General features: G+C 41.5%; 9 protein-coding genes across 9 annotated transcripts; 3 read left to right on the top strand and 6 right to left on the bottom strand.

Moving 5' to 3' along the window:
- Window positions 1–541: 541 nt before the first annotated feature.
- On the top strand, window positions 542–2,253 carry KVR01_002098 (uncharacterized protein; the record flags this gene model as incomplete). Its single annotated transcript, XM_044793082.1, has 3 exons — window positions 542–577; window positions 796–1,311; window positions 1,384–2,253. The coding sequence occupies 3 exons, from the start codon at window positions 542–544 to the stop codon at window positions 2,251–2,253; spliced, it is 1,422 nt and encodes a 473-aa protein (XP_044647113.1).
- Window positions 2,254–3,547: 1,294 nt separating this feature from the next.
- Window positions 3,548–5,301, top strand: KVR01_002543 (uncharacterized protein; the record flags this gene model as incomplete). Its single annotated transcript, XM_044787084.1, has 3 exons — window positions 3,548–4,308; window positions 4,410–4,504; window positions 4,715–5,301. The coding sequence occupies 3 exons, from the start codon at window positions 3,548–3,550 to the stop codon at window positions 5,299–5,301; spliced, it is 1,443 nt and encodes a 480-aa protein (XP_044647558.1).
- Window positions 5,302–5,512: 211 nt separating this feature from the next.
- Window positions 5,513–6,579, bottom strand: KVR01_003103 (uncharacterized protein; the record flags this gene model as incomplete). The annotated part of the gene is made up of 3 exons (XM_044785516.1): window positions 5,513–5,935; window positions 6,001–6,420; window positions 6,541–6,579. 3 exons carry the CDS (start codon window positions 6,577–6,579, stop codon window positions 5,513–5,515), a joined length of 882 nt encoding a protein of 293 aa, XP_044648118.1.
- Window positions 6,580–7,518: 939 nt separating this feature from the next.
- On the bottom strand, window positions 7,519–8,026 carry KVR01_002673 (uncharacterized protein; the record flags this gene model as incomplete). The annotated part of the gene is made up of 4 exons (XM_044781602.1): window positions 7,519–7,605; window positions 7,708–7,744; window positions 7,811–7,887; window positions 7,979–8,026. 4 exons carry the CDS (start codon window positions 8,024–8,026, stop codon window positions 7,519–7,521), a joined length of 249 nt encoding a protein of 82 aa, XP_044647688.1.
- Window positions 8,027–8,611: 585 nt separating this feature from the next.
- On the bottom strand, window positions 8,612–9,901 carry KVR01_001995 (uncharacterized protein; the record flags this gene model as incomplete). Its single annotated transcript, XM_044783165.1, has 4 exons — window positions 8,612–8,661; window positions 8,751–8,837; window positions 8,897–9,778; window positions 9,877–9,901. 4 exons carry the CDS (start codon window positions 9,899–9,901, stop codon window positions 8,612–8,614), a joined length of 1,044 nt encoding a protein of 347 aa, XP_044647010.1.
- A 532-nt stretch (window positions 9,902–10,433) lies between these two features.
- On the top strand, window positions 10,434–12,099 carry KVR01_002992 (cleavage polyadenylation factor RNA-binding subunit YTH1). The gene has a single exon (XM_044787379.1). It carries the CDS (start codon window positions 10,550–10,552, stop codon window positions 11,411–11,413), a length of 864 nt encoding a protein of 287 aa, XP_044648007.1. The 5' UTR covers window positions 10,434–10,549; the 3' UTR covers window positions 11,414–12,099.
- Window positions 12,100–13,256: 1,157 nt separating this feature from the next.
- On the bottom strand, window positions 13,257–13,637 carry KVR01_003720 (uncharacterized protein; the record flags this gene model as incomplete). Its single annotated transcript, XM_044787427.1, has 1 exon — window positions 13,257–13,637. The coding sequence occupies one exon, from the start codon at window positions 13,635–13,637 to the stop codon at window positions 13,257–13,259; it is 381 nt and encodes a 126-aa protein (XP_044648735.1).
- Window positions 13,638–16,551: 2,914 nt separating this feature from the next.
- Window positions 16,552–17,813, bottom strand: KVR01_002223 (uncharacterized protein; the record flags this gene model as incomplete). Its single annotated transcript, XM_044794343.1, has 2 exons — window positions 16,552–17,016; window positions 17,088–17,813. 2 exons carry the CDS (start codon window positions 17,811–17,813, stop codon window positions 16,552–16,554), a joined length of 1,191 nt encoding a protein of 396 aa, XP_044647238.1.
- A 388-nt stretch (window positions 17,814–18,201) lies between these two features.
- On the bottom strand, window positions 18,202–20,522 carry KVR01_003374 (uncharacterized protein). The gene is made up of 7 exons (XM_044784721.1): window positions 20,321–20,522; window positions 20,198–20,241; window positions 19,912–20,126; window positions 19,769–19,809; window positions 19,460–19,691; window positions 19,203–19,341; window positions 18,202–19,015 (listed from the first exon to the last, which is right to left on the bottom strand). The coding sequence occupies exons 1-7, from the start codon at window positions 20,391–20,393 to the stop codon at window positions 18,749–18,751; spliced, it is 1,011 nt and encodes a 336-aa protein (XP_044648389.1). The 5' UTR covers window positions 20,394–20,522; the 3' UTR covers window positions 18,202–18,748.
- Window positions 20,523–24,002: the final 3,480 nt, after the last annotated feature.

Genomic DNA, 24,002 nt, shown 5'->3' with positions numbered 1-24,002 from the left:
TATAAAGTTAAATTTTATATTACTATAAAATAAAAATTTAAAAAATATTTAATATATATGTATATTATTATTTATTTAAATTAAATTAATAATTAAATTATATATTTATTTTATTAATAAATATATTATCTATTTCTATAGGTATTAATATCTACTTTCTAGATTAATTAGATAAGTAGGGTGTATAGACCTACTGGTTGGTCCTTTGGGTGATTAGCTACCTAGGTACCTAGGTAGTTAGCCCATGGCCCTGACACCCCTGTGGGTCCTACCTGCTACCCTTGACCCCTGCCTCTTGCTGGTAGTTTTGTTTATTGGGGAAGTGACGCAGGGCGGCGCGATAAGATAACAAACACATTGGTTTGGGTCGGATCCAAAAACACCCTCTTGTGACAGTCATCCAACCTACCCATCCCAATCCATCACATTAAGCCTCGACATGAGCATAGCAGCATCTGCTCATCTGTGAACATTTCTCCGTGGGAAAAGCAGCTGCCGCGCGATCTCTGCTTGGAACTAATACGCCTAGATACCCCCTACTATGTCAGCCGACGACCAGCAATTCCTCGACATGTCAGTATAATTCATGCCCTCCTACGGATCCCCGTCTTTCATGTTGTGGACTATGCCAGAATACATCACTCTAGGATCCGTTACAGGTGACTGACACATACAAGGGTAAGCATTTCTTAGAAGTTGAGCCCTTAACACCCACCGTTGTTCGCTTCTTGCGTGTTCACAATGGTTGGTCCAAGTGCTGTCACCAGCGAGAGCTGACTTGGAATATTTGCAAAGCTTTCGTCGATACCCAATCACGTCAAACAGTATTCATCTGAAGTCGCCGATTTAATCGATCACCATGTCGACAAACTTGCAGAGCAAGTCCGGGACACTCTATCGACCCAAGAATGGATCCCAGACGTCGTTCGCCCCCGCGGTAGACCGCAACCATCCCACACAGCCCTCTCAATACCGTCCTCGGCATACGAAAGAGTCCAAGAATGGTTCCACAGGCACAAGCTCCTGACGGGCCTCGTGACCCTCACGGTAGGCGTGCTCGTCTACCGAGGCTACAGGAAGGGAAAGTACAGTCGGAAGACGCGAAGGGCACGGCGTGCACGGAATGGGGCTCGACTCGAAGTTGTGGTCGTCGCCGGTGATCCAAAACTTCCCCTGACGAGGTCACTATCGCTGGATCTTGAGAGACGTGGATTCATTGTCTATATTGCTTGCAATACGCTGGACGATGAGGCCATAGTTCAAAATCTGTCCCGACCAGACGTACGACCGCTTGGAATAGATATCACAGATGTAAGGATCGACCCACCCAAGTTATAACCGATGGATGTATGATACCCTAAGGCGATACTAACACTTCTTCAGCCCACAAGCGCCGGCGCCTCCATCGACCGCTTTGCTACATACCTCCAGACTCCCCACGCTGCTGTCCCGGGCGCCAAGCAGAACTACCTCGGCCTGAGATCTGTCATACTCATCCCGTCTCTGAACTATCAGACCTCGCCTATAGCAACAATCCCGCCGTCAAATTTCGCAGATCTCTTCAACACACACCTACTCTACCCCATACTCACCATCCAAGCATTCCTTCCACTCCTGACTGCCAAGCTCACCTCTTCCGATGCCGAAAAGCCGCCCCCCAAAGTCATCGTCTTCACTCCTGCAATCATGTCGTCCATAAACCCACCCTTTCACGCCCCCGAGGCAACAGTTTGCTCTGCGCTGTCCGCTTTCACTGAGGTCCTAGCTGGTGAGCTGCGGCCGTTGTCCGTACCAGTGACGCACGTGCAGTTAGGCACCTTCGATTTCTCCGGCTTTACTCCCTCAGCCCTGCGCTCTCACCAGCTGAGCGGCCTGCTGACTGCCTCACCGGCGGAGACGCTCACATGGCCTGACGCTGCAAGGAAGACGTACGGGCGCAACTTCGTCAATACGTCTGCCTCTGCAATCTCGGCAGGACGTGTTCGGGGTATGAGGGGCTCCTCCCTCAGAGATCTACACAACGTTGTATTTGATGTTATTGATGGATCAAATACTAGCAATATAGTGAGAGTGGGTCTGGGTGCAGATTTATACGGCTTTGTTGGGAGATGGGTGCCGCGGGATCTGGTGCAATGGATGATGGGCCACAGGAAGGTAAATGAGATGTCGAGCTGGCAAGGGAGTCATCAGCCGAGCCCAAAATTGGGTAGCGAGAGTGGAGACGGTTCGAGCCGACCTGGGTCGGACTTCTAGTACATGAATGTGAGCCAGGGGGGCTCTGATGGAAACATCTGGAAGGAGGGCTGAATATATGAGGCCTAAGTTAGGCATTAAGTAACCTCTATTTATTTTAAAGATACTAAATAGGCTAATAATTATAAATTAAAACCTATTATCTTTTTACTTAATTTTTATAGTTTTACTTCTATTTTATATATATTTAAGGATATATATAATACCTTTATATAATAATAAATATTTAAAACTTAATATTTAAAAAAATATAATATTAATAATAATAATTATAATATAATAAATATTTATAATTTTAACTTTATAATATATAAATAAAGTTAAAAGAATTATTTTAATAATAATATTAATATTATAAAGAAGTTATATAATAAAATTAAATTTAAAAATAATTATTATATAAATAAATAATATTAAAAGTTTAATTAAAATTATCCCTTTAAATATATATATATATATATATTAATAAAACCTTTATTAAATAAATTTATAAAGTAAATATTATAACTTTTATTTAAATATATAATTATTAACTTTAAAAGAATATAAAATAAAGAAATAATTTATAATATATTACTTTTAAAACTTTTATAATAAAATATTAAAACTTTTAAAAGAATTTTAAAAGTAATTTATAAAAAATAAAGAGAGGGTATAAGAAGTTTATTTTTCTATAAATTTATATTTTTATTATTAATAATTATTAATAATTATTAATTCTTTAATAATATAAAAGTATAAAAAGATTTAAAGTTTTTTTATAAAAGAATTATAAGAATATATATAAAGTTATGAAAGACTTTATATATAAGTTTTAAAAGAAAGAAATAAGTAGTTATATAATATAGAAGAAAGATATAGTATAATTAAAGCTATATAATTATTATAAATAATATTATATATATATATATTAAAACTTTATTTATTAATTTAAATTTAAAATATATTTAAATAATTATAATTTATAATATAATTAAAAGTTTTAAATATTTATATTATTATTAGTTTTTAGTTATTAAATAAAAACTCCTCTAAATCCCTATATAATACTAGTTCTCTAAGCACTCTATTCTTATCATTGCGGGGTCCTTGTCTAGCATGACTGTATCTCCGAATCGGATGTCCCTTAATCGCGTGTGACCTTGATATTAGACCAGTTAAAGCCATTCTTGATAACCTCGGCAGTGGCTCGGGGTTTGGAATCATATAAGTGGCGGCGTGCCCTTTTAAGCGTTCAAAGGTTGCGCTACCACCTTAAACTACTGCTCTAGTTCGTACCTCGTACATCATAATCATGGATGGAATACTTTCCACGGGTACAGGCTTTGTTCCGCATGTTGTTTGCATGGTCATTCTTGCATTTCTAGGCCTATCAATCCACCTTTCTCGAAGGAAAGCCGTCATCCGTGTTGCTGGAGCAACTGCGACGGTCGACGAGCGCCCTTGGATCTTCCAGTTCCCTCCTTCTAGGCGCCACATACTAGCTAGCCTGAAGCTGAAGGGTTCAGCCGGCCCTTATCATCGTATTCCACTCGAAGTGCTACGAAAGTGCGCCTTGCCGTCAACTCGTGCGGTAAACTGGGACCAAGATGACCTATATTATACCCCGACCGGATTCTCCACACACGACATACGAGCCCTTGGAAGATTTCCAGATTACTCGGTCCTCACCGGTGTGCCATATCCCAAACCACATGGACCAGAATTTGACATCAAGAAGGCAACTTTCCGACCATTCCGACCATTTAGGTGGCCTTATCATCAGACCATGGCCCATTACAAATTCGATCCCGACTGGTGGGTCGAGCTAGATCAAAGCTATCTTTCGGTCATGGCGCAAAGAAAGCACCTCAAAGAGAAGCATGGGGAGCTGGTCTATTATTCTGACCCGGGCACAGAACTGGCATGCCGAGAACTGATGGAAATGTTACTTCTTTTTATTTGCAAGCGCTATCCTCGGCACTTCAGCCTCCAGCAAGGTAACACCATCCTCCAAAACCGTATTCTCAACACAAGAACGGATCTTCTTCGCACCCCACCGTTGGAAGTGATCTAGTAAGTACCAATCTTCTCCTACCACGGATCCTCGTCCTTTCTTTCATTGTCTAGAATGCATCAATTCAGGATCTGTAGCATAGCTGAATCGTCAAATTTAGCCAAAACATCCCGGAAGACTACGCCCTGGTCTTTCGAAACGAGCATGACGGACTTTACCACTTGAGGGCGGCGATGGTGTGCTCATCAGTTGGCTGTATGTAAACAACTCTCGGAAAGTGACGATTTTGGCCCCTTCAACAAGAGACCTCTCCAGTCTTTGGCCTGTAACCCAAATGGCTCGTCACATTGTCGGCTTTAAGACAAGTGAGGGCAACATTGTGACCACGCGACCTTTTCCTCTAGAGCTCCCCAAGTTAACCAAACCACTATCCTGGTTCCTTAAAGGCTGACTACAATGCTGCAGGGGATATCGGAATGCACCGAGGCAAGCCACTCAGGATGATCCACGAAGGTGTACCCGACTATGCCGAGAAAATGGCTTTCAGCTTGGATCGATATTTCGCCAAGATGGCTGTCGAACAGCCCATTCAGCGATGTAGTTGGAGTCTAGAGGATCATGCACCATTGTTCAGCAGCCCACGCATGACACAAAACACGCCATGGGAGCGCAGCATGTTTTCTGAGCGCAAGGAAGATTTGACAATCGACGATGTCAAATTAAGGTGTGACTACCAGACATTGCGGAGATTGCCACTCAGCGGTGCAATTGTGTTCAATTTTAAGGCGGTGTTCACTCCGATCACCGAGCTTAAACACGAAGCTTACGTGCCCTTTGTATTGCTCAAAGTCTTACAGGAGGGCAAGGAGAGCCTGATTGACTACAAAACTGTGAACCACGTCAAAGCTATCACAATCGAGGCATGCAAGAGATGGTCCCAGGAACAGATCAAAAGAGGAATTGTACCGTACGACTGGAATATAGGAACTCTTGAGGAGAGTCCATTTTTCCCTGGGTGGGAAGAGAAATGGCATATCCAACAAGGTTTCTAATTTGAATTATATATAAAAGTACTTAAGAAGCACCTATTATATTATAGTCATAGTTATCAACACCGTGTCCTTTTCAAGCGCTGGGTCTTGAGCGCTTAATACTACCGTATGAAGGCGCCATGTATGTCCTCGGACGTATACGGAATAGAAGCGAAACCACACATATATACTAGATTTGAAATCTCATGTAGACTAAGACTAGACGCACTTATTAACCTAGCCACTTCCTAACCGAGTTACGCAAGTCCTCTTGAGGCAGTCCCAACAGCCCGTTAGCCAGCTCATCCTCTGGAACAGAATGTCCGTCCCCGTCACGGTGGATGTGGACACGTAGCAGCTCTCTGAATGCACTGAAATCGCCATTGGATAGCTTGTCCTCGCCCGTCTTCTCCAAGTCTTTTGTGTCTACACGCTCGATAATCCACTTAGCACCGGTCTCGTCCTCCGCAATCTGGAGGATCTCGTTCAAGGACGGCTGGAACGAGGCGATAGATAGGTATCTATTGGCAGTATCCTGAGGGTGCTTCAAGATAGATGCTACAGCCTTGGAAATCAGCTCGAGGCTACTCGTCTGGAGAGGTTCGTTCCCAGAGTCGTAGATGGTGGCTTTCTTCGCCTTCGCATCAAAACCGATCTGGACAGGGCTGTCAGCGATGCTGGAACAGGGTATCTGGCGTGGAGCAGTTGGGGGAAACACACATAATGGAAGAAGAGCCCACTGGATACTCCAGTCCAAGTGAAGCCCTTGTTTTCCTGGGCTTTTTTCTGGAGGTCATCCACCAGCTTTATCTTCCCGCCCAAGATCTGTGCAATCTTCAAGCCATGAAGCTTGCGGGTATTGATACCAAACTCGGACGGGATGAAGCGCTTCACTCCGCACTCGTAAGCAGCGTCAAGAACCGTCTGCTGGGCTGTGCCCACAGCAGGTGATGCTATTGTCGATACGACCGCGTCCTGGCCTGCTAGGGCGGCCTTGAGGGAATCGAAATCGCTGTAATCCACCGCTCTCACTTCAACATTGGGCAACTCATTCCGCTTCTCGCTTCGGGACAAGACAGTCACGCGGAAGCCTTGGGCCACAAGTTCTCGGACGATGGGTTTGCCCAAAGTCCCGGTGCCCTGCAGTCAGGTTGGTGGTGGTCAGTTCCGCGTGTCGGGTTCAAGTTCTGGGCTCCGAGCTGGAGCGCTCGCACATGTACTGTAGATGGGCAGAATTATTGGTGGCCTGTGGTCACTTACGCCGACAACTGCGACACTGTTGATCTCCACAGAAGACATGTTGAAGGAGTGGGCCTGGTGACGAAGTTATATCACAAGCGATGAGAGAGGCCCAAATGTGGCCGACGATGTAGGTAACAAGACATAAAGTTGCGAAGGCGTCCGGCGAGAGAACGTTGACAATGCTTCGTTATGTAGGTAGTTCCGAGGTGGGGGAGGGACCATCTGCGGCGGCATTACAAATACCAGGCGAGACGGGCAGGTTGGAAGAGGGGTAGGACCTAGTTCCCTCATACAGCGGCACGATGGCACCATATGGGCGCGCGCTTCCATTAAATAGGAAGTGAACATGGCCTCAAGGGAACAGGACAGGAGCCCATGGCACCAGCGCGTAACGTGCACAACGGCTTGGGCAGTCAAACCTGCGCCAGTCCATTGCCAGTGTGGGCTTTCCCTTGCATGGCCCCAGCAGCGGTACTACGTACGCATGCGTAGCAGATTTTCGCGCGGAATTACAGTTCGAGATCCCCGCCCGTCGACCCCAAGAAGTAAGTGGGAGCACTTCTTCGGCCACTGCCCTTCGTCCACTAGATTCACCCCAGAGCAGCTCCTTGGTTGGTGTAGATGCAAGAGTTGGCATTGGCCGAGTGCGGCCACCCAACTCGGACTATACATAGTACAACTTGAAGAACAAGCCATTGAGTTGCGGAAGAAGGGTCCGAGCAGTCTAGGGTACGGCACACCATCGCTTCCAGCCCATTACAGCAGCACCGTCTCAAGCAGTCATGTCTCGGTCAGGAAGTGCGATTGCAGCAAGTAGCAACGAGAACAAGTTTCTTCCTAATAGCACTTGAGCTGGTCTGCACCACCGCGTCTCTACTTCCATGCAGCAACGCTTCACCAATGTCTACGGCGCAAACACTATCCGGGCAGCAACTGAGCGGCGAGCCAGGAGCTCAGAACAGGCCCAGGGTGGTCGTCTTGCGTGTCAAGCCTTTCTCACTTCTGGCCTCCGTAGCCCGAAGAGCGTTTGTAGCCAGCAGGAGAGGTGTAAGTGGACCCCCCTTGACCGTTGTTATAGTAGGTCTGTATTCAGGTCCGTATCAATAAAGTACCACGGACTGACACGAACTTGTCCCAGATCCTGCTGGCCCGGGGGATGGGCAGGGTGGTTTGAAGCACACTCACAGAGCCATTGGGGTTAGAGTAGTAGTAGGAACCGTCGCTAGGTTTGTCGGTCAGTGCCATGCGTGACCAGAGTCGGGGCTGGCTCTCCGAGGGCCGGGCATACCGGTTCGAGTAGTGATACGTATTGGAATTAGCAACATCACTGCCGTAGCCATAATCTCGAGCACAGTAGTGATTGCCCTGGAAGAGGAGTCAGCTATTGTCAATTATATGGACTGCCTTGTTGCCGCCTCGACCCACGCGACTTTGGTCTGATTGTCTTGAGACGCACATCCTTGTTGGTGCCAAAGCTCTTGATCGAGTAGCTCTTGTCAGACATGGTGTCGCCGGTTATCGAGGGTTTGAGGGAGCTTATAAGCTGTGGGTCGCAAGCTGGCTATCTGAGTGTGGTGCTGGCTGTGAAGTACAGCTTGTGTTGTGGCCGATGTTTTGAGATGAGGAGGACGGGCACCTGGGAGCGGGTGAGAAGGAGGTCGAGGTCGGCTAACAAGTGACACCCGCAGGAGCCTCGGCACTTTTTAAAGCCCCAACAAGTACCCAGGTGCCTAGGTACCTAGGTAGGTACTTACTACTAGCTAGGGCACCGAGATATCTGTGTGGTCCGTGCTGCAACACAATAAGGTTCTCTCGTCTGGGCGGTTCCACATCCAGCATACTCTCTCTGTCTTGTGCAGAGAGCCGACAGAAGCCTGGTATGATATGGGGGTAGGCTCGGTCCCAGACATACATGTATAATGATGAACAGCTGCCCAACACTCCGATCGTCCGTCTGCGTGTCAACATGGCCCGGCAGTCACGGCCTGCGGCGACCTGACAAGACCACGAGACCAACCGAGGTCCTGGAAATAAAATTCACAATACCATCGGCATGGGTTTGTCTTGTCTGTTGTGTAGTGGTTGGGCACTAAAGACGATATAGATCGAATGGGAGTCTCGACTTTTTTGATATCTGGTCTATGTCTCTAGTTGTCACCTTCTATGCAATCCAGCCCCAGTGTCACAAAAGCCGCCAACAAAGATGGGGCGACCGGGCACCTAATTACCGTTGGCCTGGGCAGGTGTTTCTGCCTTGTCCGACTCGAGATCCGCGAGGAACTTCTCGGCCTCAAGGGCCGCCATGCACCCGGATCCTGAAAAGTGGTCAGTCGAGCATCCGCAGCAGAGAGCCTAGGCCCTGAGGATGACGTACCTGCGCTGGTGATAGCCTGTCTGTACCTCTTGTCCTGGACATCGCCGGCGGCGTAGACACCGGGGATGTTGGTCAAGGGAGAGCCTGACTTTGTGATGATGTAGCCGTCGGCATCAGTGTCAATCTGGCCCTTGACCAGAGCAGAGGCTGGGTCGTGGCCAATGGCGTAGAAGAGGCCACTGGCCTCCAGGGTCTCCTCCTCGCCGGTCTTGACATTCCTGACAACCAGGTGGCTCATGAGGCCCTTGTCGTCGCCCTTGATCTCCACGCCTGTCGTGTTCCACTTGATGGTGACGTCCTTGTGGTTTTGGAGCCTCTTGGCCATGATGTTGCTGGCCCGGAGCACGTCCCTGCGGACAAGCACAGTCACGTGGCTGGCATATCTGGCCAGGAACATGGCCTCCTCGGCGGCAGAGTCACCACCACCGATGACGACCAGGTGCTTTTTCCTGAAGATGGGGGCGGCGCCGTCGCACACAGCACAGGCCGAGACACCATTGTTCCAGTACTTATCCTCGCCAGGGAGGTTGAGGCGGCGGGCAACAGCGCCGGTGGCAAGGATGACAGCGTCGGCGGTGTGCTCGGTGTCGGGGTCCCACTCTGTGGAGAACCTGAAGGGCCGGCGGGAGAGGTCCAGCTTGGCGACCGTCTCGCTGATGATCTTTGTGCCGAAGCGCTCGGACTGCTTCCTCATGGCGTCCATGAGCTCGCCACCCATGATGCCATCGGGGAAGCCGGGGAAGTTCTCGATGTCGGTGGTGGTGGTCAGCTGGCCGCCGGCGGCGATGCCGTTGGCCATGAAGCCTTCGTAAAGGGTGGGCTCGACATTGGCCCGGGCCAGGTAGATGGCGGCGGTGTGGGCGGCGGGGCCGGAGCCGATGACTAGGAGACGGTTGAGCCGGTTGAGCCGGTTGGGCCGGCTGGGCCGGAGGCGCTGGAGGGGGTGGGGCACAGGACGGAGGCGGGTGAGCAAGACATACTGAGGACGGGGCTGTGGGTGCTCATCTTGTTGACGCTGAGCTTGTGCAGGTCGGGGGAGGAGCGCGTCGGCGGCCTGAAGCTCGCGGTGGCGAGGGCCGCTGCGGACAGACTGGCTGCGCTGGAGCGGAGGGGACGCGTGAAATACCGGAAAGACAGCTTGGCGGTTGTCTGGGGCGTTGGTCGTGGTGGTGGTGGTGCGGGCGGGACGACGAGGAGGACACAGATAGATATATGTGCCGCTATCTGCTTGCTACACTTTGAGATTTGTCAACAGGGCGGGCCAAGTGCGAGTGGATCGCGAATTTGCGGCGGGCAGCCAGCCGGCCGTGATGCGGCTCCCGGCCTCTCAGCCCCTCCGCCTTGGGGGGGGGGGGACTTAAACATCCCACCAAGAATTATTCAGCAATCTTTGGCGCCAGTTGATAAGATACCTGCTCCGTACGGACCGTACCTGGGTATCTGGGTACCTGGGTACATAGGTACCAAGTACTCAGGTACCTAGGCGCCTAGGTAACTGGAGGCGGCTGATGCCGGTTCGCAGGGCACGTCAAAGGTGCGACAACATTCCATGCTTCCTTCCTCCAGCACCCCTCGCTCGAGAATGCGGCACTCCCGATTCCTGCTGCGCCGGTTGATACTGCCAACCTCATCCGCCCAAACCCCCTTCCGACCATGACACCGGCAGCCACCACGACAGCGCCGGCGCCAGCGCCGGCGACAGCGACAGCGACAGCGACAAGCCAGCTCTCGCGAAAGCTCCTTGCCAAGGCACCGCCCTTTGACGCGCCGACCTTCTCCTTCACGCCTTTCCTCCAGCGAACCTACCTGCACAGCCTTCCTGCCGATCGTCCACTATGTAAGGCCTACATCAATGGCCACTGCCCCCTCGGAACACGCTGCTCCGAGCGCCACGTCTCCGTCCCAAACAGCGGCGGCAAGCAGGATGGCGGCCACCCTTTCAACTCGCTCGTCTGCAAGCACTGGCTGCGTGGACTCTGCAAAAAGGGCGAGAGCTGCGAGTTCCTGCACGAGTTCAACCTGCGGAAGATGCCCGAGTGCAACTTCTTCCTGCGCAACGGCTTCTGCTCCAACGGCGACGAGTGTCTGTATTTGCATATCGACCCCCAGAGCAAGCTGCCGCCCTGCCCACATTACGACCAAGGCTTCTGCCCGCTCGGGCCAAGGTGCGCCAAGAAACATGTCCGCAAGAAGATGTGCCCTTACTACCTCGCTGGCTTCTGTCCCGATGGACCAGACTGCACGCAGGGTGGACATCCGAAATGGAAGACGGGCTTGGAAAAGCCAAGTGTCAAGGTCGAGAAGAAGGGTGACGAGGACCCTTTCCCAGCAAAGAGGGAACACGCGGACGATGAGGACGAGGCTTCCATCAGAGACTTTGGCGATAGACACCGCGACCGCGACCGAGACCGAGACCGCGACCGAGACCGCGGTTTCGAGCGTGGAGGTCACCAGGGCAGATTCAATAATCGTGGTGGAAAGTGGAGGGGCCGGGGAAGAGGCCGAGGAAGGCATTAGGATCTGATTCTGCTTGCTGCCAGACCTGTGAAGCTTCATCCCTCGGTCCATGTGCAACACCGCGCAGATAGTATCCGAAACCCTGCTGTGGCCAAATCATAGGCGTCACGCCGATGCCCTGCAGGTTTAAAATGAACCAGCACTTAGAATGTGCATCACACACCTGTCATAAGTAATACACAGCTACTGATCTGTAGCATTTCTAGGGACGGGGCCAGTCAAATTCCAGGATTTGTATGAAATGAGATTGGCCACGAAAATGGGAAATGTGCAGAAGGAAGGGTTATAGGTACCTGGATGAAGGTGCTGGAGGAACCAAGTGAAGTATCTTCCGAAATCTGTTTTCCCCTTGTCATCCTGCCCCCTCTGAATCACAAATTCCTTGTTACATTTGGAGGCTCTTTTTTTTTGATTGCCACCCCCTCCTTATATTTGTGGTCTGTTTGGGAAGTCCTATTTAGGGCATGAGAGCTGCTTAGCTTGGAGTTTGGACCTTTGAAGCACCCTGAAGCACCCTCAAGCACCCTGCTGAAGCCCTCCAACCCTGCACCATCTGAGTTTTGCAAGGCTTTCAAGCTACATCTTAAAAGGCACATTTCAAGCAGTTTGTTCCAATAGAGGAATGTATTACCTTGTTTAGTTTCTATAAATAAAGTTACCTTCTTTTATAATTAAAGATAGTTAGAGATATATTAAGTAGTAAAAATATTTACTCTTTCTCTCCTTTATATTAAAAGTATTTATTACTTAAGTTAGTAATTAATTATATATAAATATTATATAATAATAATTATTTAAAATTATAAAAGTTATATAATAAAATAATATAAATATTATAAAGTTTTAAAATATAAAATTAATAAAATATAAAATTAATTATTTTAAATAATTAAATAATTAAATAATTAAATAATTAGATAATTAAATAATTAAATAATTAAATAATTAAATAATTAAATAATTAAATAATTAAATATATATATAACTTTAATTATATTATATTTTTATAATATATAATTATATATTTTTCTTTAATTTAAAACTTATATATAAAGTCTTTAATAATTTTATATATATTTTTATATTCTTTTATATATATTTTTATATTCTTTTATAAAAAACTTTAAATATTTTTTTATTATATTTTTATATTATTAAAAGTTAATAATTATAAAAATAAATTTATTATATTTATATTATTTTATAAATTATTTTTAAAACTTTTTAAAATTTAATATTTTATTATAAAATCTTAAAATAATATATTATAAAATATTTCTTTATTTTAAATTTATTTAAAAGTAATAATTATATATTTAAATAAAATTATAATTTTATATTTTATAAATTTATTTAATAAAAGTTTTATTATAAAATATATATATATATATATAAAGAAAATTTTTAATTAAACTTCCTTTAATATAATTATAATATTTATATAATAATTATTTTTAAATTTAAATTTATTATATAAATCTTTTATAATAATTAATTTATAAACTATTTTTATTTATAGTTTTAATAAATATTATTATTAAAATAATACTTTTAATTTTATTTATATATTATAAAATTAAAGTTATAAATATTTATTATATTATATTTATTATTATTAATATTATATTTCTTTTAAATATTAAATTTTTAATATTTATTATTATATAAAAGTATTATATATATCTTTAAATATATATAAAAAAAAGTAAAATTATAAATAAGTAAATAAATAAATAAATAAATAATATAAGAAAAAAACTTTATATTAAAAAACCCTCCTTAATATCTTACTTCTTACTTAAATAAACCTTTAGATATATATATTTTTAAGAAGTTTACTCTATTATATAGGCATATCTTCAAGCTTATCTGGCATAGGTAGACGCTCTATCCAGCATTGGATGGCCTTGGCGAAGAGAGGTGGGAACTGTAAATTCCAAGAGAGGATGGCCTCACGAACGTGGTAGGCGCAGGTATTGGAACCCTCACCACCGTTGCTTTGAGATTTGAGCAGCTTTGCAGCTTCATGTACGCCGTCTACATCATCCGACTTCCCGCCAGCAATCATGCATACTCTCTTATCGGATGCTCCAGCCTCGACGAACTGCAGGTCTTGCCATTCCTCTGCGTATGCACACCCGGCAGACGCTAGTCGTGAACTTCCGTTCTGCTTGATCGAGTCCAACAACTCGTCTTGGTGGTACTCGGCGCTATACCTAGACATTTTGAAAAAGAGCGAGCCGGCTGCCATGAGTTAATACAGCAACGAGCAATCAGGTATCGATTCAAGCATAGCCCAAGGGCAACAAATACAGGGCAGTCGGGGAGAGAGTAATACTTACGGGAGTGCAGGACCGACCAAAGCCCGGCATAAAGAAGCCGAGGGTGTCTAGTCACGGCGAGTCGTAGTCCTTTCTGAGGCCATGCCCCTGATCTGCAGCTTTCGGAGTTAGCTGCTAAAGAAGTTTAATTTTTAAATTTTTTTAGTTTTTTAATTTGTTATTTTTTAATTTTGTTTTTTTAAAAAAGGCTTTCTGCCAGCTTGCCCAGATGGTGAGAAGCTAGCGACAACCTGGGGAGGTAGCCCAGCCGCAGCCTTCCTCAAAAACCTGCGGCCCTCAAGGTCTTTGATATACAGGCTTAACATGGGGCTTCCCCGTTTTGAAAGGGATGAAGACGCGTAATCAAATTGTGCTTACAAGAAACCGCTCGTGACAACATCTGGATGTCTTCTTATGATATCCAAGACAATAAACCCGCTCGTGCCTATGCCTATTACGTGCGCACGGCCATCGTGGGCATTCCTGCGGATCATCTCTGCAACTAGGTCGGCGCATAGGCGAACTGAGTAATCTTCCTTTTTGCAAATGTGGCGAGACTTGGAATGACAAGGCAGATCTGGAATCATCAGATGGTACTCCGCTAGCTTAGGCCATATGTGCTTCCATTCAAGATGAGAGCTGACTACACTCTTCAGGATTAGTGATCGCGAGCACATTCAGTATTTACTTCAACTAACAACGTTGATGTGGACAGAAATTGAAATCTGCCGCCGCATGTATAGCCATGTCACGGCCTTCACTCGTTAAAAAAAGCACTGGTCCAGAGGTAGCTGACCAGCTCCGAATTTTAGTTCGCAAGGGAGGCGCCTGGACTCTGCCGAGGGCAGAGCCGGGCTGGTTTCGAAAGACAGACTCGGCTGGGAAACTTACATAGCATATGAAGTAGGACGACTGAGATGGGAGCGAATGGGTTCATCTCGAGGAAGAACATGGATTTGTTTGCGGAATTCATTGTTTCATTGCTCCCTGTTCTGATTGTGTGTAGACTGGCAGAATCCATGTCGTGTATGGAGCACTCCGGTGTCGACATCGTGCTCACCCGCCGCGTGTTAGGGGTTAACATCGTGGAAATGGATGCGTTTGTGTTGGTATCTTGGCTAAAGCAATAGACAATTGTGTTGTTCTATAAGTAGAGGAGGTGTCTGAGGTTCCAAGGAGACAGGGCCAGAGCATAAGCGGTTGACAGACACGATTGAGGAGGTACTGAGCCGCTTGAAAGCGACTTGGCGCGAGGTGACTGTTTCCAGACGATGCAGACATAGTATCCAGACTCCACGGAACGACCGTTGTGCGAAAGGGTTTGTTTGCCCCTAGCGACTTCTCCGGGGCCCACTGGTCTAGGACAACTGCCGGTTTGTTGCTGCCCAGGTGGCCGGGCAATCCCTGCTTGTCACTGTCGTCCAAGCACTCGTCAGCCCACATGTGCCTGTAGTTGCATCTATGAGCGACAAGGGCCCTCTGAATCTCATAAAGTGTGACGGTTCTTCCGGTTCTTCCACTTTTCAAGGCCCATGACGTGGTTCTGCACTGGTAATATTACTTGACTGCTTCGGGCGAGTCAATCCCTTAGATGGGGTGCCCCGAGGTCAAGGGTGTCCATCCTCGAGGTCCTCCTTTTAGGCCCCTGAGTGGGTCAAGCCCCTTGATCTTTGGAAATTCAGAATTATCGAGGGGTCACGATAACACGCAAGCACAGAAGCCCAGATCTTACGTTCGAGTTTGAAAAGTCAACTCGTCACTCACCTCAGCATGCCTAGATAGATAGACTTTCTCAACCTCGCGGCTCGAACTTTGCCTTCCTTCCATCTTCCTTCGCCATGTTCCAGAGGCTGCCACTATGAGTGTCGATTCTAGTCGGTCCAAGGAAATCTCGAATACTTCTTGGACCTCCCAACCATCAGGCACACGAGCCACGTCAGTCACGTTATAGCTGAATCATGACTTCCAAGTTTCCTACCGTGCGGTCTTGCCGTCGACTCCAGATCCGGTGATGGGAGAGTCGTAGCAGTGTCGGGCACTGTGTTCAGTCCTTGGGCCCTGATTTGGTGTGGGAGCTGAGTCTTCTGATTTCATTATGGAGCCTGCAGAACTCGGCAGCGATGCCCAGGTGCTCCATCACAGGAAATCTTCAAAATATAGCCTACATAGTATGCAGGATCGGTATACACAGTATTGGCCCGCTACAGGTGCAGTTGACCCGTGTCTAAATACCGTCGTAGACTGTGAACCTGAGAGCAACAAGCAAAGCACACTGTATGAACATAAATTACCACAACACTTAGCAGACCTTTTGGCGCCTACCCGGGTAGTTCAATGTTGAACTACAGCCTGAGGAGAATGGATGCATCCGCACACTGTGCAGATACTAGTCATGGCATGTTCCATTTTATCAAGTGTAGACCGACTCGGAGTGCCTAGGTATCCTTGTGCACTGTACAAAGGCACCACATACGTTTTACATGTATGGGGACTAGAAACGAAACCACCCCAGGTATCCTTGTGATATCATTATTGATGGCTTGATACAGTGGTACTAATTACGGGCCAACCGTTGACGATCTTTCGTTCACACATTTTCAGGGCAGCATGAACGCCCGCGATTTTTATTTTCATCTGAGAGTATTTATGCGCTACCACCTGGGCACTGTCGGACGAGTTTTTAGATCTCTCCTCGTATTTCTTGGTTCCAATGATGTGGATATGGTGAGACTTGCGAAGCGCTGCGAATCAGAGCATTACAGCAGAACTGAAGAGAGCCACAGATCCCGTGTTGAGCGCCCTCCCCCCTCACAAACATCAAGTCAAGGTAGGCACGACCCAGTTCTTTGTCCACTGCGACATGTCGACATTGCTGGGACTCTTCTCGATTTCCCCCGGGGCCGATCCGGTCTTCAGCAAGAAGTAGTTGATGTACGAGGTGAGGTCCGCCTGCTGAGAACTGGGGAACTGGCAGTGATTGTGGCCGCCGACGAGAGAGAAGCCCATGTTCGTGGGCACGCCATATGCCTTGTAGATGACCCTCCCGGCCTTCATAGCTCCAGTCGTTGAGACGGGGCCCAGCCAATCAATGTCATTTTCGATGACAAACAAGCCTCGCGGAACGGTCATGGCTGCCAGGAAGTGATGGTCCTCGGGGATCGTTGATGTCGCTTTGGCATACTGGTTCAACCGCGTAGAGAACCAAACGTTTTCACCAATTATCTGGCCTGCCGTTTGGATGTTTGCGCCGGCGTTCTTCTGCTGATCACTGATGCGCCAACTCTATGAATACAGATTAGCCATTGGGAAAACCGGCACGGCAATTCCTGCTTGGGAAGACCGTCGTAGCTTACCGCAGCGCCACCTGATCCGGATTCTTGGGGAAGGGTCAAGGCGATTCTTTTGACAAACGCGCCTACGATAAATGCCCCCTTACCGTTCCGGGAACAGCCAGTAACTCCAAGACGCGTCGGGTCAATACCAGACGTCGCGTTCACCTGCTCGAGGGCATCGATGAGACGGTCAACACCCCAGGCCCAGGCGGTGAGGGCTCCGGCACTGTGCGATGCGCCAAACAAAGTGTAGAATTTGCCCTGGCCACGAGATGAGCTCGATGCCTGAGAGGCAAAATCGTCATTGTTGAAGTTGATGGTCGCCACTCCAGCAGGCACTGGGAGCGAAGACCCGCCTATTGCGATGATGGCAGGGAACGGGCCGCTCCCAGAAGGCTTGTTGATGGACGCTGAGTAGCTAACAGACTTCCCACCAACAGTTACAGCAACCGTGAGACTGTTACCCGAGAGAGTGCCCTTGACCGAATCCGGCGCTGGTGGGTAGTCGCCCAGTTCATATTGCTGCATAATCTTGCTGATTTCCTGGGCCCGACAGTCAAATTCGGCCTTGGTAGTGACCTTCCTGCCGTCTGCAAAGATGAAAGGGTCTGGAAGCTGCCCATTGTTCACGGTCGGGACGCTTGAGGGAATTGAGCAAGTTGACTGTCGCTCAACGATCTCGACAGCTGGCATCGCAAGTGCTGCACCAGCCAGCAGGGCCGAGCTCAAAATGTGTGTGAGACCCATGATGCTTGAACGTTCTTTACAAAGTCTTTGGTGGTTGATCTAACGCTGCATCTGGTCCTGGCCTGGATGGCCGCCGGGCTCTGACATATATAAGGACTTCCTTCCCATCTATCGGAACCCAATTCTGCTACTCGACGAGCGTGACATCTAGATGTTGCCCATGATATCCCATTTGCCTCTATGCATCGGCGTTGCACCGTCCGGCCAAAAGTAGACACAAGAGATACCCGGGTCCCGGCTGTATGTCATGTGCGCATTGAAAGGAGGTCTGCACTATACCAACTCACCCAAGCAGCGGTGCTTGTTTGCCAAAATTCATGGAAACAATCCTCCCTCCCACCGCTCATCAAGGTCACGGCGTTAGTAGAACGGGGTAAGTATTCAGGCTATTTACGCCCTTGGAGCGGTTTTGCCGGCCACCTATCATTTTGCCGTCCTTAATGAAGGCTCATTTCTCCGCATCGAGCCTTTCGGGAGCAGACATGTCGCGCATCATCCATTGAACTTGTCATCACCGTCACAAGAAGTGAGATATTGCGAACTCCCAGATACAGGCACGGGGGTTGAAACGCCGGCTTGGCTACTCTTCACTCGGCCATCGTCAAACCATCATAGTTTCTGAAAGAGAACCGGCGAGAAAGCTCTTCCATCAGGTAGGTAAGTTGTAGACAACCCAATGCCCCGAGTAGTACTTCCCTATTGACTCGTGGGATTTGGAAATTGTCTGCCCATATTCCATACCAATGACCCCAGCACCTGGTATGGCAACCTGTGTGCCCGCTGCCATCCATCTCTGGTTGTAAGTAACGCCGCCCCGGAGGCCACTGAAAGGCAGAGCTACGGTGGAATCTGCGCACAGCCCATCAATACATGACCATGAACACGACTCGAAGACTGTGGAAGACACCGTATTCAACCCTACCATACTAACCATACTATATAGTGTTAAGCTTCTTGATCATCGCTTCCAGCTCAACCTGCATCTCGTAGAATATGTTGATGGCCTGAATGATCTTGCCTTCACTCGTACCCCTTCCACTACGCGTGAAAGCTAGCCGCCAAGCACTCTCGTCGGCCAGGATGGGGGCAAAATCCTCGTGAACACTGTCCCCTGTAGCCCTCATCACCGAGCCTATGTCTCCTTCATAGTGCTCACAACTTGTGTTGGATAGTTGGGCTAGAAGGGGTGGAGAGATAGTAATCTGCAGCATTGGGAGTCAGCCATCCCAGAACTAAGAAAGTCAAAGTGGGCTCACGGCGAGGAGCAGGCCACAAGGTGCCGATAGCGTGTCTCAAGAACCTGCAGCCCGTAAAGCCGTTGTTACATGGGTTGTAATGGGGGCGTTCATGTTCTTGAATGGGTAAAACTTGTACCCAGAAGCTGCTTACATGGTCGACACCTGCGAGGGCCAGAACCTCATCGATGGTTGTCAGCGACGCTGGGAGAACCTTGGTTCTTGCCCCGATCTTTTGGTAATATCTCTGTGCCGCAACACAGAAGTCGAAGGCTTTGTTTTGATCAACGTAGCTGGGGTGCTTTGTTAGTGGGGGGTGGACATTGTTTCTGCAGGCATAGTTGCCAAGTAGCTGTTCCCACGTTCGGTACGACCTCGGGAGCCACCATGCGACTCTGGATATAGACTCACCCTTTATCAAAATGAACCCTCAATTCGTTGACATAAGGCGCGATATAAGTACAGTTGACTGCAGCGGCCAGCGCGGCCTGCGCCATAGAAAACATGGTGGTCGCCAGCGTAGCGATACCTCGCTTTTCAAGCTCGCGACATGCCTGTAGGCCTTCCCATGTGGCCGGTATTTTGACACAGACACGTTTCGTGTCGTAGGTGGGCGCTAGGTGCTTGAACATAGAGACAATCCCTACAAACATTGAGGGCTCAGTCAGCACGTCTCGGCGATCACAGCCGTCAGGTGTCGCAGTACAGAGCCGGACGCACTTTCCGCATTCTTTATGGTTTTTTGTGTGTCGTATGACCACCTTGGCGTGCGTTAGTCAACCTGCTAAGGATGGCGGAGTGGTGTGTTCTGAAAGCGGCCGAGGGCTGGAAGAAGGGGAAGCGTGGGAGAAGGAGGAACTGACCGAGGATTGGTCTGAACATGGGAAAACCCAGTCAGGTCAGGAGCAATTGCGAGGGCGAGCCGGACCATGCAAAACTCAACCGCAAGCTCTTCCAAGGTTGCGCCAGACTGCTGCGCCAACATCCAGTGCGCATCTCGAAGCGAGCTCTTGACGAGCTGCTCATGGACCAGCTCGCCGCCCGCACCCGTCCTGGTAAGCTCGGCAAAGGCAATGGCCTATGAACATGGAGAGAGTAGATGTCAGAACATTTCCCCGGACCCCAACGCAGTGTAGAGCCTTGTCCGACCTGGTTTGAGGTGCAATCGCAGAATGGACCCATCCGCCTAGCCACTGCGGACGAGAGCTCGACGTCAGCCATGGTATCCATGATATCCATGATATCGAGCCTAGCAAGGATGCAAGCACTCACCCTCACTATCAAGTGTGTCACAGTCGACCGCACTGAGCTCGCGGAGCCTTTGCAACAACGTGGGCGAAGTCATGCTGCTGACAAGCAACAAGATGTTGCAGATTGAGCCGAACAACGGCTGACCGTGGGATGTTTTCAGTCCAAGATGAACATTTGCATTCCAAAGCACACCCTTGGAAGGCGGAGACGGGTGAGAGTCGCCCGGGCAGTCGCTACCTACCTAAGTACCCCAGTACCCCAGTGACCCCATACCCCGGTACCCCGCTGACCGCTTTGAACTTTATTTAGAACAAGCCGGTCCCTCATATTTAAACTTACTCCTTAAATAGTAAATATATAGAGTTATATTTAAATATTAAACTTTAAAGTTAACTTTATACTATATAGTTCTCTCTATAAGTTATATCTTTAATATTATAATAACCTTTATTTTTTAAGTTTTAATAACTATAACTCTTTAATATTTTTAAATAAATAAAGAAGTAAAATATAAAGTAATTTATTTATATTTAAATTAACTTTTTATTTAAATTACTTTTTTTATTAAAATATATTATTTTTAAATATTTATTTTTATATTAATTTTTATAATATATAAAATTTAATTTTATTTAAAATTTTATATTATATTAATATATAAAATATAAAATAAATTATTATTAATTTTAATTAATTTAAAAATATTTAAAACTTATTTTAAAAATATTAAAAATTTATTTATTTTAATTAAAAATTATTAATAAATAAAACATTTTATAAAATTTTATATAATATATATAAAAAATTTAATATAAAATTAAAATATTTATAATTATATTTTTAACAAATTTTTTAATTATTTTATTATATTATAATTTAGTTAATTTAATTTAATTTAAATAATTTTTAAATTTTTATTTTTTTATTTTTAAAGAAATTAAAGTTTTATATATTATAAATTTAAATTTAAAATTTTTATAAATTTTAATTTATTTTAAATTAAATTTATAATTTTAATTTTTAAAAATATATTAATTATTTTAATAAATAATATTTATTTTAAAATAAAATTTATTTTTATATAATTATAAATTTAATTATTAATAATTATTTTTTATATAAAATTATTAAATTTATAAATTTAAAATAAAAAATAAAATTAATATTTATTTATTTATTAATTATATATATTTATTTAATTTTTAATTATTTATTTAATATAAAATTTATATATAATTATATATTTAATTAAAACTTTTAAATTTTAATATTTTAATATAAACTTTTAAATATATTTAATATATTTTAATATATTTTAATATTTTTTAATTTATATATATTTAAATATTAATTAAATATTTAAATATTAATTAAATATTAAATTAATATTTAAATATATATAAATTAAAAGTTTAAAAGTATATTAAAAATATTAAAATATATATTAAAAAGTATTAAAAGAATATTAAAAGGTATATTAAAAATATATTAAAAAAGTTTATATTAAAAATATTAAAATTATAAAAAATTATATTATAAAAGTTTTAATATTAATTTAAAAATATTTATAAATATAAAAATTATTTAAAAATATTAATATTAAATAAATAATTAATAAAATTAAATAAATAAATATAATTATTAAATAAATAAATATTAATTTATTTAAATATTATATATTATAATAAAATATAATTATTTTATTTAATTATTTTTTAATTTAATAAAAATATAATAAATTAAATAATTATTTTAAATAATTTTATTTATAATATAATAAAATAAATAATTTTTAAATTTATTAAATAAATATTTATTTATAAAATAAAATTAAATTTTTAAAAAGTAATATTTTTATTTTATTTATTTTAATTAATTTAAAAATTTAAATTATATAATAATTTTATATAATATTTAATTATATTAAAATTAATTTATAATTTATAATAATTTTAATTTTTAATAAATTAATAATATTAATTAAAATTAATATAATTTAATATATTAATATAAAAATTAATAATAAATAATATTATAAATATAAATTATAAACTTATTATAAAACATTTTATATAATAAATTTAATTAAATTAATTTTAAAAATATATTATATTTTATTTTAAAAATTTTAATTATTTATTTTAATTTAATAATAAAATTAATAAAAATATAAATAATTTATATATAATATTTATTAATATTAAATTAAATAATTTATAATTTATAATAATTTTAATTTTTAATAAATTAATTTTTAATAAATTAATTTATATTAAAATTAATAATATTAATTTAAATTAATTTAATATAATTTAATATATTAAGATAAAAATATTTTTAATAATAAATAATAATATAAATAATTATTAATTTATTATAAAAGTTTTATATAATAAAATTAATTAAATTATTTTAAAAATATATATTATATTATATTTTTAAAAATTTTATTTATTTATTTTAATTTAATAAAAATAAAAATATAAATAATTTATATTATTTAATATAAAATTTATTAATTAAAAATTAAAATTTAATATAAATAATTAAAATTTTAAATAATTTATAATATTAATATATATATTTTATAATATTATTATTATATTATTAATTATATATTTAAAATAATATTTAAAATATATTTAATATATTTAATAAATTTAAATTTAAATAATTATATAATAAATATTTTATTAAAATAAATAAATTTATTAAATTTTATATTATAAAATTTATTTTATAAAAAAATTTAAAATTATTTTAATATTATTATATAATTATTTTATTAATTTAAATATTAATATTATAATATATTAATTTAAATTATTTATATTAATAAATTTAATATTATATTATTAAAAATAATATTTTTAATATATTTTTATAATTTATAATAAAAAATTTAAATTATTTATAAATATTTATTAATTTAAAATTAAAATTATTTAAAAATAATATAAAAATAATAAAATTTAATTTTATATAATTTTATTTTATATTATATATATTTTAATATTTATATAATATTTTAAAAATATAATATTAATAATAATAATTATAATATAATAAATATTTATAATTTTAATTTTATAATATATAAATAAAATTAAAAATATTATTTTAATAATAATATTAATTATTAATAAAATAATTTATATTTTATTTATTATAAAAAATTTATATAATAAAATTAAATTTAAATAATTATTATATAAATAAATTATATTAAAAGTTTTATTAAAAATATTTTTAAATATATATATTAATAAAACTTTTATTAAAATAAATATTATAACTTTTATTTAAATATATAATTATTAATTTTAAAAATTTAAAATAAAAATAATTTATAATATATTATTTTAAAATTTTTTAATAAAATATTAAAACCTTTTAAAAAATTAAAATTAATTTATAAAAAATAAAAATATATAATAAATTTATTTTTTAAGAATTTATATTATTATTATTAATAATTATTATTTTTAATAATATAAAAATATAATAAAATAAAATTTAAATTATTTTATAAAATAATTATAAAAATATATATAAAATTATTAAAACTATATATATAAACTTTTAAAAATAATAATAATTATAATATAAAAATATAATATAATTAAAATTTTATAATTTAATATTATAAAATTATAAATATTATTTAAATAAATAAAATATATAAATTTATTAATTAATTTTA

Source organism: Diaporthe batatas (genome assembly GCF_019321695.1).
Source record: "Diaporthe batatas strain CRI 302-4 chromosome Unknown Contig00003, whole genome shotgun sequence".
NCBI classification, from domain to species: domain Eukaryota; kingdom Fungi; phylum Ascomycota; class Sordariomycetes; order Diaporthales; family Diaporthaceae; genus Diaporthe; species Diaporthe batatas.
The sequence above is the reverse complement of the archived record's forward strand: the minus strand, read 5'-3'. Positions and strand labels throughout refer to the sequence as shown.